Here is a 13,542-nt window from a genome sequence, read left to right on the forward strand (position 1 = left end):
AAAAAAAAAAAAAAAAAAAAAAAAAAAACTCGTGACGAATTTGATCTTCCCATTGTTTATTTTTATTTATTATTAAACTGCCACGGCGTATGCCGCATTCATTTTCAGATATCAGAAAAATAACAAAACAAGATTACAGTAAAAGCAACAAAGAAAAAAATAATTGAATAAGTCTTAAACGAATAGCGTGGAACTCAAAAACTAAAGGAAATACACGAACATATAATGATTCCTTGACACTTCACCATACTACATTTTTGTGTGGTTACAATTGTAATATACTTCATTCTCCTAGAGAGAGGATTACACATGCGATGTACTTTCTGAATGATTGTAAAGGAATGAAAGCGGAAAAATTTCGTATTTATGGAAATACATTTCTAGAAAAACAGAGGACGCTTACGCTACCGGTGCACCTGGTTCACGCTCCCAGTTTTTAGTAGAGTCCGAGTTGCTCATTTGCTTTTGTTACTTTGTATGTATGGTTTTGGTTACTGTGTATTCTTTGTTGTGTATGTCTGTTTTTCATGTCTGGCCTTTGTCCCTGGATTACATTCTTTTGATTTCCGCTATAACCTTGGTTACCTTGTCTACTCTATCAAATCCTCAAAATTAGGATTGTTTAAAGATAATACATCATCTATATAGCGGAAACTGTGATTAAAGGATCTAGCTAAACGATATTCTTTCTTTCGGATCAGATCAGCTATAAATTCAGGCTCATAAGAGTGAAGGAATAGGTCAGCAAGTAGAGGAACACAATTTCTTCCCAATGGAGTGCCGACCATTTGTTGAAAAACGCGTCCATCACACTGGACAAATGTCATCGATTAAAAATTCCAGTATTTTGTACACATCTTCTGTATATTTAGGAAGATGATTTGGAATCATATTTTATGAGGAATCTCTACCAAAAACTATATATTTGTATCTAGGTGTACCATCTTTTTTGGAAAAACAACGGTGTGTGTTTTAAGTCGGGACTTTAACTGAGTTTGGGGAATAGAAGTATACAGTGTTGAAAAATCATAGGTTTCAATGCTATTATATTTTGATAATAGTCTTGAACTGATTGTCTCCAAAAGATCTTTCGATTTTTTGGGATCCACATTAATTTTATACCACTACGGGAGTAACAAGTGTTGTGGTAGATATATGAGAAAAACTTCTCACTGACTCCTTTGTTATATTTTAGTAACAGTGGTCATGTTTTTTTTCATGGATCAAAAATCCCTATGTCAGTTCTATGAAAATACCCTAAGGAACATTCATACTAAATTTGGTTGCAATTGGTCTGGTAGTGTCAGAGAAGAAGATTTTTGAAATAAATAACAATAAAAATAGCAAAACAATTTAAAAAGAGCAATAACTACAACATGGTTTAACAGATTAAACTGAAATTTTGTGCACTCTCATCCCATATCAGAATTTGGCTAAACCTTACGGTTTTGGAGATATATGCGAAAAACTACTGCCTATGTTGTATTTTAGTAACGGTCGCCATGTTTTTATGACATATAAAAAATCTCTACGCCAGTTCTATGCAGGATACCCCAAGGAACATGCATACCAAGTTTGGTTCCAATTGGTCGAGTAGTGTTAGAGGAGAAGATTTGTGAAAGAAATAACATTAAAAATAGCAAAAAGGCGAAAAATGGCAATAACTCCTACACGCCTTAAAGCCTTCACAAATGAATGCGAAAATTAGACCACAGATAGATCTCACCATGCTAAACACTTTTACCTTTTAGCTATACTTTTAATTTGGCATATGCAAAAAACTACTATCTGACTCCTATTTTTACCACAAAAAAAAGGTTGTCTTTCAAAAATGCGCTTCTGAAACCACATAAACGCTTATATCAGCTAATCTATATGTTTTGTAAATTCAGAGCATGACTCTAGACCCCTACTTACATTTTATGTCAGTAAAAGTAAATGATGATGTAAGGAAGGTCAAGAAAACTTGGATTCGAACTGTAATAAAAAAAAGAACATAACCCAGAGATAACGAATAGACAGGGAAAATTGACCCACACAACATAGAACACGAAACAGTTTAAATATATGCATACACAAATTGAAAGTATATCATCAACTCGAACTGGAATAAACGTCGCTTTCCTAAAAACACCCATCTAGTAACTTATAACATGTCATGTTTGGGGTAGATGAAATAGGTCATAAAAACTATGACATGGTCAGCAAATGTTGAAGATATTAACTGGATTTACCATGGTATGGTATATTTTCATTTATAACAGTTTCTAGTTCTAATCATGGTATCGTGGTCGCCTTGATTTAACTTCAATGCATTATAACATACCACTTTACCAGTCCCCAACTCGTAGTACAAATACTGGAGTGAAGAACATAAAATATACGCCACTCTAAATGCGCATATCGCATTATTGAAAAGAAAGATGCTTAAAGTAATATTTTGATCTAGAAACGGACAACGTAAATATACAACATATATCTATTTAAGATACAGTGTATTATGAAAATATTATATATAGAAATACTAGTAGATAAAGATATTGAACCAGATATAGACCCCCTATTTCTACATACAAAATATTTCTCACACCAAAAACTCTTGTCCTATATCTATTACTAATTAAAAAAATGCTTATATTGCAAAAAATATAACTACCCACATACATTCAACAATTTCATTCGTGTCAATAACCGTACATCAAATGTTTTTGTCACCAGGAATTTCAAACATCCATAGAACTATATTTATCAATCTACTGATAACTTCAACTTTGACCCTCGTTTTGATATTTTTTGTTGACAATAAAAGTAATAATCGTCAATGATGATATCTTGTTTTTTTATTTACATAACCTAAAATCGAAATGGTGGGTTTTATAAGTCCTGTAACTTTTTCTGCGTTATTTTTTTCTATAGTAATGTTTACACTGGCAAACAGCGTATCTCGAACCGTTCAAGATACTTTGGGTAAGTTGAAAAAAAGACATCAATTATTTTCATAAAATTTACCACGGGATTAAATTCTTTCAAAATTTTAATTTTCATATGTATATTTCGATTTGAAAGCTGATCGTCAAATTATAATTTTGAAGCTCTCTTCTCTTATATGTTAAATTGAATATTAATATATGTTATATTTAAAGATATGTTTTTATTTTTATTTTTTGTTTTTGTTTTGTTGTTTTTTTCTTTTTATTATGTTTTTTTCAGGTCCTGTAGATGTTTGCCAAAACTGTTCATACAAATGCAACAAGTTGACAGGATTTTGCTCCGGTTCATGTCGTCACAGTTTCTATGGTGACAAATGTGAAAAGGTATGTGCAAATTGCTACGATTGTAACAAAAGATCGGGGGACTGTACGTCATGCAGGAACAGAAACTTCGGCAACAGATGTGAATTCAAGTGCAATGAAAACTGCATGATAGGCTGCTATATAGATGGACGTTGTTACAATTGTAATGCAGGATTCTGGGGAAGATTTTGCAACAACACGTGCCCGTCTTCACATTGTAAAAATGGATGTGACCGATGGACTGGAAATTGTAATTCTGCGGGTTGCTATGGAGGTTACTGGGGCAACGATTGCAAGAAGATCTGCCCTAAGCATTGTGGGTATGGATCGTGTAAACAGACTGATGGAACATGTCAGACATGTGAACCGGGATATAGCGGAAGCAGGTGTACTAAACGTTGTAATTACGAACACTGCAGTCTTTGTCAGTTCGATGTTACCACGTGTTTCAACTGTTTTCATGGATGGTACGGTGAACATTGTGACAAAAAATGTCCCACAAATTGCAAGGAACCTTATTGTAACCAAAAGACTGGAAAATGTCAAAAGTGTCTGGACGGATTTTTCGGTCCCTACTGCGACGGTGGTTGCATGAACGTTTGTAAAACTTGTTCGGACAACGTTACATGCGATACATGCAACCAGGGTTTTTATGGAGAGGAATGTTTGACATCATGTCCACCTGAATGCAAAGACTGCGAAAGAAATGGAAAATGTAAATCGTGTCAAGATGGTCACTTTGGAGACGGCTGTCGCTGTAGAGAATCCGAATGTGCAAATACAACAAGCAGTGTATGCTTAGGTTGCAAAAACGATTCCACTTGGTATCCCTCTGGCAATGGCTGTTGCCCTTGTAGCGAACACTGCAATGCCAACGATGATGGACAATTATGCAACAGTTCCGGTTGTATAAATGGCTGTGATTCGGAACATTATGGAGTCCATTGCATTGACTCATGTAGTGAAAATTGTGCGGAAGGAAATTTCACTACCTGCAACAACATAACGGGTTTGTGTGAGCACGGATGTAAGCCTGGTTGGTATATGCCCAAATGTGACATCAACTGTACTTTGTATTTTCCTCATTGTATCGAATGTGTCCAATATCAGAAAGACATTTATAGTAAAGAGCAACTCGTGTCATGTCACATTTGTGGTGAGGGTTATTACAAAGACTTCTTAACAAGCATTTGCAAGCAATGTGAGAACTGTATTGACGATATATGCGATGGATATCGAGGGTCATGTAAGAAAGGGTGCAAGCCTGGTTGGTATGCCCGTAGAAAGCGGTATCTTTGTGAAAATCGGTGTCCTGAAAACTGCGCAGATGACCTTTGCAATGAGGTAGGTGGCACATGTACCAATGGTTGTAAACACGGCTACTATGGGAAGTATTGTAAGAAAATGTGCCCCGCTGAGTGCAGAGGTAATCTCTGTAACAATATTACGGGAGATTGTCTACTAGGATGCAATGCTGGACATTATGGTTTCCAATGCAATGAAACATGCAATAAGAATTGTCAAGGGAGTTGTGACAAAGATTTGGGCTTCTGTAATGGTAGGTTGTAAGTACCGTATATTACTAATTACAAGTAACTTTTCTTTGAAATGGGTATATTTGAGCTTCTATCATACAGGTTAATTGGGAGTTCAATTCAATATCAGTTACTAACACACAATCAGAGATACGAATTTACTTTTTGTCAAAGAGTAATTCTCAAGGGAACCAAGGTTATAGCGGTAATCAACAGAATGTAATCCAGGGACAAAGACCAGACATGGAAAACAGATATACACAACAAAGAACATAAAGTAACTAAAATCATACATACAAAGTAAAAAAGCGAATGAGCAACTCGGACTCCACTAAATAAATATGAGCATGGACCAGGCATAGAAACACCCGCCGCGTTGCTCATAAAATGTCAAGTGGGGATAGACTAAAGAAGAAAGGAAAACCATGACACGTTGAACAAATCAGTTTGCATGGCGCAGATGGATACACCGTTACGATCCACGATTTTGTTTTGTTTTGTTTTTTTTTTACCCTTACCCGTAATATAGTTGATCCCTGAGTGTAGGGTTGCCATGCTTGAAAAGAAAACAAAATCAGCTATGGAGTAATAAACGTATTCGGCATGAAATTCAAAACAGAACAAAAATTGATCATGTTTATTTTCTCAAAGGTGTAGGCAATGGGATTATAACATCATAATCGTAATAAAAGTCATTCCATCTGATTTTCTTTGTGTCAACTAAATGAAAGAACGTAGGAGGACTGTACTTTGCCTTTTAGCTCTCACACACAGTGTAGTTTTGAATCTACTTTAAAGATAGTTTTATTCATTGGGAACATTATTTTCGACGATAATTTGCTTTCATTATTTTATTATATTTCTGTTAAGTTTTAATGTTTTTGTTCAATACTTCGACCTGACAAGAGGTCAAAGTTTTCTTTCTGAGATTGTTAAGAAAACGTTGTATATCTTAACGGATGACACAAAGAGTTCAACTCTGAATTATGAAGTAGCAGTCTTTATAAAAATCAGGTAGAAGGGTCTTCATGCATGTCCAAAACCCATCGATTTCTCTTTTATTTCTAATTCAGAAACAGTTACAGACCACATAACATGTCTTAGTTTATCATTTGGTTGTTGCACTTTTGAGATAAAATGTACATAATTTGTTATGAAATTGGCTCTTTGCATAAGTTATCGTTCTTGATTTTGTTATATTTGGTGGGAGGGTAAAGAGTGGTTTCCTCAAAAGAACAGATCTAAACACAGAAAAGACTATTGTCATACAAAAGTATAGTATTTGTAGACAAAAAAAATGATCGATGGGTTTCACCATGATTCACTTTAGCATAGGCAGTGTCTGGAGTTAATATGGACTGGTATTTACGAATTGGTTGTAGTATTATTCATGAGATAGCTCTATATTGTTTCAAACTGGTCAATTTTTAATTCATTTGATTTGTCTTTGTTGTATAGAACTAAGAAGTCTTGCTGTCTCGTCGTAACATCAGTAGTAGACAAAGCGTTCATTTTAAAATTGTTTTATTTCTCTCTTTCATTCCTGGTTTTATTTTGAAGCTTGTGTAAAAAGACCAAATCTTACCTTAAAAAACCTATTTCTGCTTCGAAGTGTCGTGTTCTCGAAGTGATCATAAGTTAAGACGATCGCAATTTTCATCCTAACTTTAGGACGACTAAATAGGTGCCTTGTGATCATCTTATCGTCATTTCTATTATTCCCGCTCAGCAATTACCACAGAATGACCGGCACGCGTCGATTCGAACATATTTTTAAGGAATGCGCATGATTTTAGACTTTGACCTGAATGTTTCCCCCTCCCCAACCCCCATAATCAAATGGATTTTGCCTTATCATGTATGCATTTTTGTTTATTTGTTATAACAGTATCAACCATTTACCTGTGTTCAAAATTTTTTTTAATAAAAAACATAATATAAGTAATAATTTATACATTTCACAAAATATACTTAGGATGTCTTTATGACGTTTTAACTTGAGACACGTCTGAGATTGCTTCGAGACACAATCTAACATTATCATAAGATGATCCTAACTCCATCCTAAAGTTGGTCTTGGGACGTGACTTAGGACATATCTTAGGATAGCTTCGAGAACCCCACCCCTGATTTTCATTTTACGGATACTCCTTGTAGTGTGGTAAGCAATTAGTTGCCTGAATAAGCTTTTTTCTGCTCTGTTTTTTTTTACTAGAATTCCTTTCGTTCATAATTATGTTAGCAAAATGCGTATTGTCGATTAGATTGAGCTACTGGTTAAAGCTGATGTCTTTCTATCGTAAAGGAAGAAAACATCACAAATTCAATTAATAGTAAAAGCACAATATTTTAAACCCCCTCATTTTACTGCAGTATGACCAAAAAGCTAATGAACAGCTCACATTACACATACGATAATATGTCCGTATCTTTATCCTTGCTTTACAAAATATATCTACAGATTCAAACATGTTTACATACACGTGGTGTCAGCGACGATAATAACTAATCTAATTCAGACCTCCAACTACTGCCCCGTGTTTCGTTATTAAACGTCATTTGTTGGAATGGTGATAAAAGTTATGATTGTGTATACAATTTAGCTCCAAGTAACATCCTAAGCTACTGATAAAAGTGTTAATGAACTTCATTTTTTATTTAAGCGTAATAGGATAGGCCAAATATGTGTAACAATTTCTCTTGTTTGGTTTTTGCCGGCTAGATACATAACGATTTTACACCAAGGTCGATAAGATACGAACAAATGATAATATAAGAAAAACTGTCCTTGCAATTGGTCATTTTGTGATTTTTGCGCATTTATTCTTTTAAATCTGATTAGTCGGAAGCGACGTTATGGCATGTCTTACGTTGACTCTCAGAACAAATAGTGACGTCATAGACAAACGATTTCTACACTCCTCGCTATGGTGTATGCTGGGAACCAGTGCAACTCAAACAGTTCAAGAAAAGTTATAAAATGGAACATAAAATATTTTCATATAATTTACTATGAGATTTATTTTAATCATTATACTTATACTCTGAGTTTTGACTAGATAGATGAATTTCTAAACTCACTTCTCTTATATCCGGTATGTTAAATTAAATATACATAACTGTATACATTTGTATTTCTAAATAGTTTACGTTACTGCTTCAAGGTTCTGTGGATGTTTGCCAAAACTGTTCATACAGGTGCAACAAGTTGACAGGAATGTGTTTAGGTGCATGTCGTCACAGTTTCTATGGTGACAAATGTGAAAAGGTATGTGCAAATTGCTACGATTGTAACAAAACATCCGGGGACTGTACGTCATGCAGGAATAGACATTATGGCAAGAAATGTGAATTCAAGTGCAATGAAAACTGCATGATAGGCTGCCATATAGATGGACGTTGTTACAATTGTAATGCAGGATTCTGGGGAAGATTTTGCAACAACACGTGCCCGTCTTCACATTGTAAAAATGGATGTGACCGATGGACTGGAAACTGTACTTCCTGGGGTTGCTATGGAGGTTACTGGGGCAACGATTGCAAGAAGACCTGCCCTAAGCATTGTGGGTATGGATGGTGCAAACAACCTCAAGGAACGTGTCAGACATGTGAACCGGGATATAGCGGAAGCAGGTGTACTAAACGTTGTAATTACGAACACTGCAGTCTTTGTCAGTTCGATGTTACCACGTGTTTTAACTGTTTTCATGGATGGTATGGTGAACATTGTGACAAAAAATGTCCCACAAATTGCAAGGAACCTTATTGTGACCAAACGACTGGAAAATGTCAAAAGTGTCTGGACGGATTTTACGGTCCCTACTGCGACGGTGGTTGCATGAACGTTTGTAAAACTTGTTCGGACAATGTTACATGCGATACATGCAACCAGGGTTTTTATGGAGAGGAATGTTTGACACCATGTCCACCTGAATGCAAAGACTGCGAAAGAAATGGAAAATGTAAATCGTGTCAAGATGGTCATTTTGGTGATGGATGTCGCTGTAGAGAATCGGAATGCGCAAATACAACTAGCAATGTATGCTTAAGTTGCAAAAACGATTCCACTTGGTACCCCTCTGACATTGGATGTTGCCCTTGTAGCGAACACTGCAATGCAAATTATGATGAACCATTATGCAACAGTTCCGGTTGTATAAATGGCTGTGATACGGAACATTATGGAATCCACTGCTTTGACTCATGTAGTGAAAATTGTGCGGAAAGGAATTTCACTACCTGCAACAACATAACGGGCTTGTGTGAGCACGGATGTAAGCCTGGTTGGTATATGCCCAAATGTGACATCAACTGTACTTTGTATTTTCCTCATTGCATCGAATGTGTCCAATATCAGAAAGATATTTATAGTAAAGAACAACTCGTGTCATGTCACATGTGTGGCCAAGGTTATTACAAAGACTTCTTAACAAGCATTTGCAAACAATGTGAGAACTGCATTGACGATGAATGCGATGGCTATATTGGATACTGTAAGCATGGGTGCAAACCTGGTTGGTATGCCCGTAGAAAGCGGTATCTTTGTGAAAATCGGTGCCCTGAAAATTGTGCAAATGGCCTTTGTAGTGAGGTAGGTGGCACATGTATCAATGGTTGTAAACATGGCTACTATGGAGAGTATTGTAAGAATACGTGCCCTGCTGAGTGCACTGATAATTTCTGTAGCAACACTACGGGAGATTGTCTACTGGGATGCAATGCTAGACAGTATGGTTTCCAGTGCAATAAAACATGCAATAAGAATTGTCAAGGGAGCTGTGACAAAGATTTTGGCTTCTGTACTGGTAAGTTGTAATTAACGACGGAATGTGATAAATTACGAACATCATTACTTTGGAGCTGTTAATTTCGAACCTCTATAATACAGGATTAGGGCGATTTACAAACACACAATTACAGATACAAATGTGAATATATTCCAAGGACAAAGACTAGATAGGGAAAAAAGATACACAACAAAGAACATGAAATAATCAAATAAATGAAATAACACGTACAAAGAAACAAACGTAAATTAATGATTAACATTGACTCCACTAACAACTAAGAATATGAATCAGTTGCATCGGTTGGGTAAGCGTACCATAAATGTGTGTCCGTACTCTAATAGTATACCGTCTGTACCCTTCGTGGGCTGGGCGTGGTATGTCTAGTAGTAGCAATTATGTTAGATTAAATTTAAACAGCGATCTGAAACATGAATAGTTTGTTGATATCTAAGGGCGGTGATCTGAATTTGCGATTTCTAACCTAGCACAAGGTACAGGAAACGATATTTTGATATTTTTCTTAGTTTATTGCACTCAGTTACTTAGACAACCTAAAAAAAAAACGTTGAACATGTTGTTTCAATTATGTTTATAACAGAGTGTGTGGAAGGATTTTATGGACTGGACTGTAACCAGTCTTGTAATACTACGTGTAAGTTACGGACCTGCCAATTATCCAACGGCTACTGCATAGGTGGTTGCTCCTCTGGGTGGTCTGGTGTGTTTTGTGAAGGTATGTACATATTCGTCCGTAAAATATCGACCTTTTCTGTCATATTATGGTTATTTGACAGGGTGAGCGTGTGAGTATATATTAAAACTGTGATCAAAACTGACCACAATTTTGCAAAAAATACTTTTTTTTCATAGTTTTTATAAAATGTATTTATATCGAAGGTATAACAGATAAAAAATAATTCTCACAATTCAACACAATGTCATGAACACCAAAACAGCAACATACAAATCAAACAAAAACAAAAGTAACTGAAAGTGCGCATACAAAAATGAACAGCATATTTCAAACTAAAAAATCCGCGGTGAACTTGCTCAGAAAGGTTAAGTACTTCCTACTTTTTGCAAAGATGTGGTTTGGAAATTTTATCAATAAAGCATGGCCGCTTCCTTCATCTAGTCCGTTAATTCGTAACTGCATGCATCGAACCTGTGCGTACTGAAAAATATTTGATGTACTTTGACTTCGTACAAGCTATAATTTCTCGAATGAATGAAAGGTACGAAATTATTAATAATACCGGTAAACTAATAATCATCATATTAATTGCTTTTTTAATACATATTTTATTTGATTTGCCTTTTTCAAATTGTTTGTTTATTGTTTTAGTTGAACTGCCACAAAGTCAAACCGCACCTAAGAAACCTATCAACATACTGCTTTATGTAGCCATTGGTCTTTCAGTTCTACTTTTAATAGCAATATTGTGGTTGATAAAACTCAAACTTAGTTATAGGTATGTAAAATTGTAAGACTTGTGATTGATGAAACTCAAGTTTAGCAATAGGTATGCTAAAACTTACGCCATGCGGCTGATAAAACTCGTTTATTGGTCATATGTGGTAACCAAGGTCGATGCAGGATTTTATGAATGGGAAGCGTAATTACGAGAATCAGTATAAAAGGAAACTAGATTATGATATGTTAAATAAATGATAATGATAAATTGGCATATTCAATGCAATATTTAGCAGATTACGGTATTTGTTTATCTTTGAAAAGGATGCGGGGCGTACGCTCATTACGTCCTCACCTGGACCCCCCCCCCACCCCCCCCCGATAATATAACTTGTTTTTAACAAAGATAAAGTTTAGTCATAGGTATGTTGTTGTTGCTAAAACCCGAGTTCTGATAAAGATAGGTAAGATAGATCTGACGAGAGTTTTTCCTTACATTACGTATCAGAAAGTAAAATCAAACATTTAAATTATTGAATGGTGTAGTACAATGATTGCAGCACCACAAGAATATGATATCATTTGAATTCGTATAGGCGGCCATTAATTGTTTTGCGGTGAGTCTCGGTTTTGGGGTGAGTTTCGGTTTGTGGTGAGTCTCGGTTTTGGGTGAGCATCGGTTTGGATGAGTTTCGGTTTGGGCCTTTTTAAGATGTTATCAGCGCTGTTGTTTTATTGTCTTTGACTTTCGATTTTTAAAACTCTTTTTGTTTTTGAAACTTAATAACAGTTCTGTCAGTTTTGTTATAACAATTTTGATTTTCTCGTGTTTTTATGTATTTTGTGTTTTTGTATTTTCTTTGTTTTTTTTCACATTATTGTATTCAAAATGCATTAATCACCAATTATGGTTAAATTTTATACCTTACCTCTTAGTATAGGTCCATTGGGATTCGATAGAAATGTTTATCTTTTCTACTAGGTATATTCATTTATTTGTTGTAGAGGCCGCATCGAATGACATTGTCACAGTGTAAGAAGTTAATACTTGAAATTAAAGTTTTCTGATACTTCCACTAAGTGCGCATTTTTTATTTATTTTTTTTTTTTTTTTTTTTTTTTTTTTTTTTTTTTTTTTTTTTGTCGTTATTTGATAGTGAAATAACATAATCAAATCAATTTTTGTTGTCGTTATTAATTGAAATAAGGTACTGATGATTTTCCTTTAAAACTTTTTTTCAGAGGAAGGGACAACTCAATGACACAGGATGATACTGAAAGCAGCAATGATGAAAATAGCGGTAAAGAGGTCACTCGTCTATAGAATTCTGAATAAAGGGTTTTAGATGTAAAGCTTGAGAAAAAGTGGACTAGGCGACTTGAAGTCGAACATTTAATGTGAAAGTCTGCACAGCGTCAGTACTTTTTGAGTATTGGAACTTTGGAGCTATAAGTAAATGCGAAAAATGTGGCAGTCAAAATAATCATTCTCGCCACGAACGTTTGCATTTTTGTGCCTGTTGGAAGTGATTTTGTTATCAAAATTACGGTATATAGTGACGATATAATCACAATTGATTAACTTCTAGTAACTGGGTATCGCTTTCGGTGTTTATATCTTTGTTTCGTGAAGGGTTAAGATATGATTAGTGTTAATTTTTAAGCTTCAACACTTTAGTGGTTGGGGTTTATTTTAACTAAGATGTTTTATTTTTCTGATTTATTTATATCTTAAACTACAAGTATCTGCAACATTGCAAGTCTGCTTAAACTGTGATTGTCTTTATTTACGACGTTTTCATTTGTCAGTTGGTTTTAATTCAGTTTTAAAGCTGACAAATCAGGTTCACTGAAAGTAAATTGGGGAAATGTATAGTAGTACTTATATTAGGTGAAGCCTGTTTGTATCAGCCATTATTTCCTCTTTGTAAATCATTATTGATATATCCATTTATAGCCGGTGAAGTATGATTTTAGTATATTCGTTCACGTTTGCATTATAATTAAAATGTACACATATCTAGTTAACTAATTTTTTGTGTCCCTTTTTCCTGCAGAACAGCAGTGAGACAAGCAATACAGTATTATACTGATCTTTTTTCATGGTTCAGGGTACTTTCAACCATACTATAACTTTGATACGTTATGTTGTACATAGCAGCATTGTTTGCTGATACAGAAACAAGCTGCTAAATTCCTATGACTAGAATTATTTTGTTGTTTTGGTATACAGCTTTTATCGGTAAGTGACAATGTGCAGACCACCACTGATGAATCACGCAATCCTTAATGTTATTACAAATTCCCACAAAGACATATTAATGACTAACATCTCCTGACTGTGAACAGTAGTGTGTTAAGGTTTATAAAGCCTTAACCATTTCCTTTCAATGTAAGGTCAAAGGGAAACAATAAACACACAATAGAAAACATTCACTGATACATTCAACCTTCTCAATGGAAAAGGATATCTACTAAAGAATGCTCAATATTACTGAATGCTATCTAAA

At 34.9% G+C, this 13,542-nt stretch overlaps 1 protein-coding gene across 3 annotated transcripts; it reads left to right on the plus strand.

The window, feature by feature from the left end:
* Window positions 1-2,831: 2,831 nt before the first annotated feature.
* Window positions 2,832-13,060, plus strand: LOC148617748 (uncharacterized). Of its 3 annotated transcripts, XM_088585279.1 has the most exons (6): window positions 2,832-2,967; window positions 3,211-4,851; window positions 7,993-9,633; window positions 10,217-10,351; window positions 10,964-11,090; window positions 12,275-13,060. In XM_088585279.1, the coding sequence occupies exons 1-6, from the start codon at window positions 2,865-2,867 to the stop codon at window positions 12,354-12,356; spliced, it is 3,729 nt and encodes a 1,242-aa protein (XP_088441405.1). In that variant the 5' UTR covers window positions 2,832-2,864; the 3' UTR covers window positions 12,357-13,060. The 3 variants fall into 3 exon arrangements, with proteins under 3 accessions (XP_088441405.1, XP_088441407.1, XP_088441406.1); XM_088585281.1 differs by lacking the exon at window positions 2,832-2,967 and having other exon boundaries at window positions 4,614-4,858; XM_088585280.1 differs by lacking the exon at window positions 2,832-2,967 and having other exon boundaries at window positions 4,614-4,851; window positions 7,974-9,633.
* The last annotated feature ends 482 nt before the right edge of the window (window positions 13,061-13,542 follow it).

The sequence above is a fragment of the Perna viridis genome, chromosome 5 (genome assembly GCF_037379345.1).
Source record: "Perna viridis isolate PV_CMFRI_1.1 ecotype Kerala chromosome 5, ASM3737934v1, whole genome shotgun sequence".
Classification (NCBI taxonomy): Eukaryota; Metazoa; Mollusca; class Bivalvia; order Mytilida; family Mytilidae; genus Perna; species Perna viridis.

What these genes read in the sequence shown, in the direction of transcription:
- LOC148617748 (XM_088585279.1), top strand. Translation starts at nt 2,865, where the DNA reads ATGGTGGGTTTTATAAGTCCTGTAACTTTTTCTGCGTTATTTTTTTCT. An exon ending in AACCGTTCAAGATACTTTGG is followed by an intron (nt 2,968 to 3,210) that starts GTAAGTTGAAAA and finishes TGTTTTTTTCAG; the next exon opens with GTCCTGTAGATGTTTGCCAA. An exon ending in AGATTTGGGCTTCTGTAATG is followed by an intron (nt 4,852 to 7,992) that starts GTAGGTTGTAAG and finishes TACTGCTTCAAG; the next exon opens with GTTCTGTGGATGTTTGCCAA.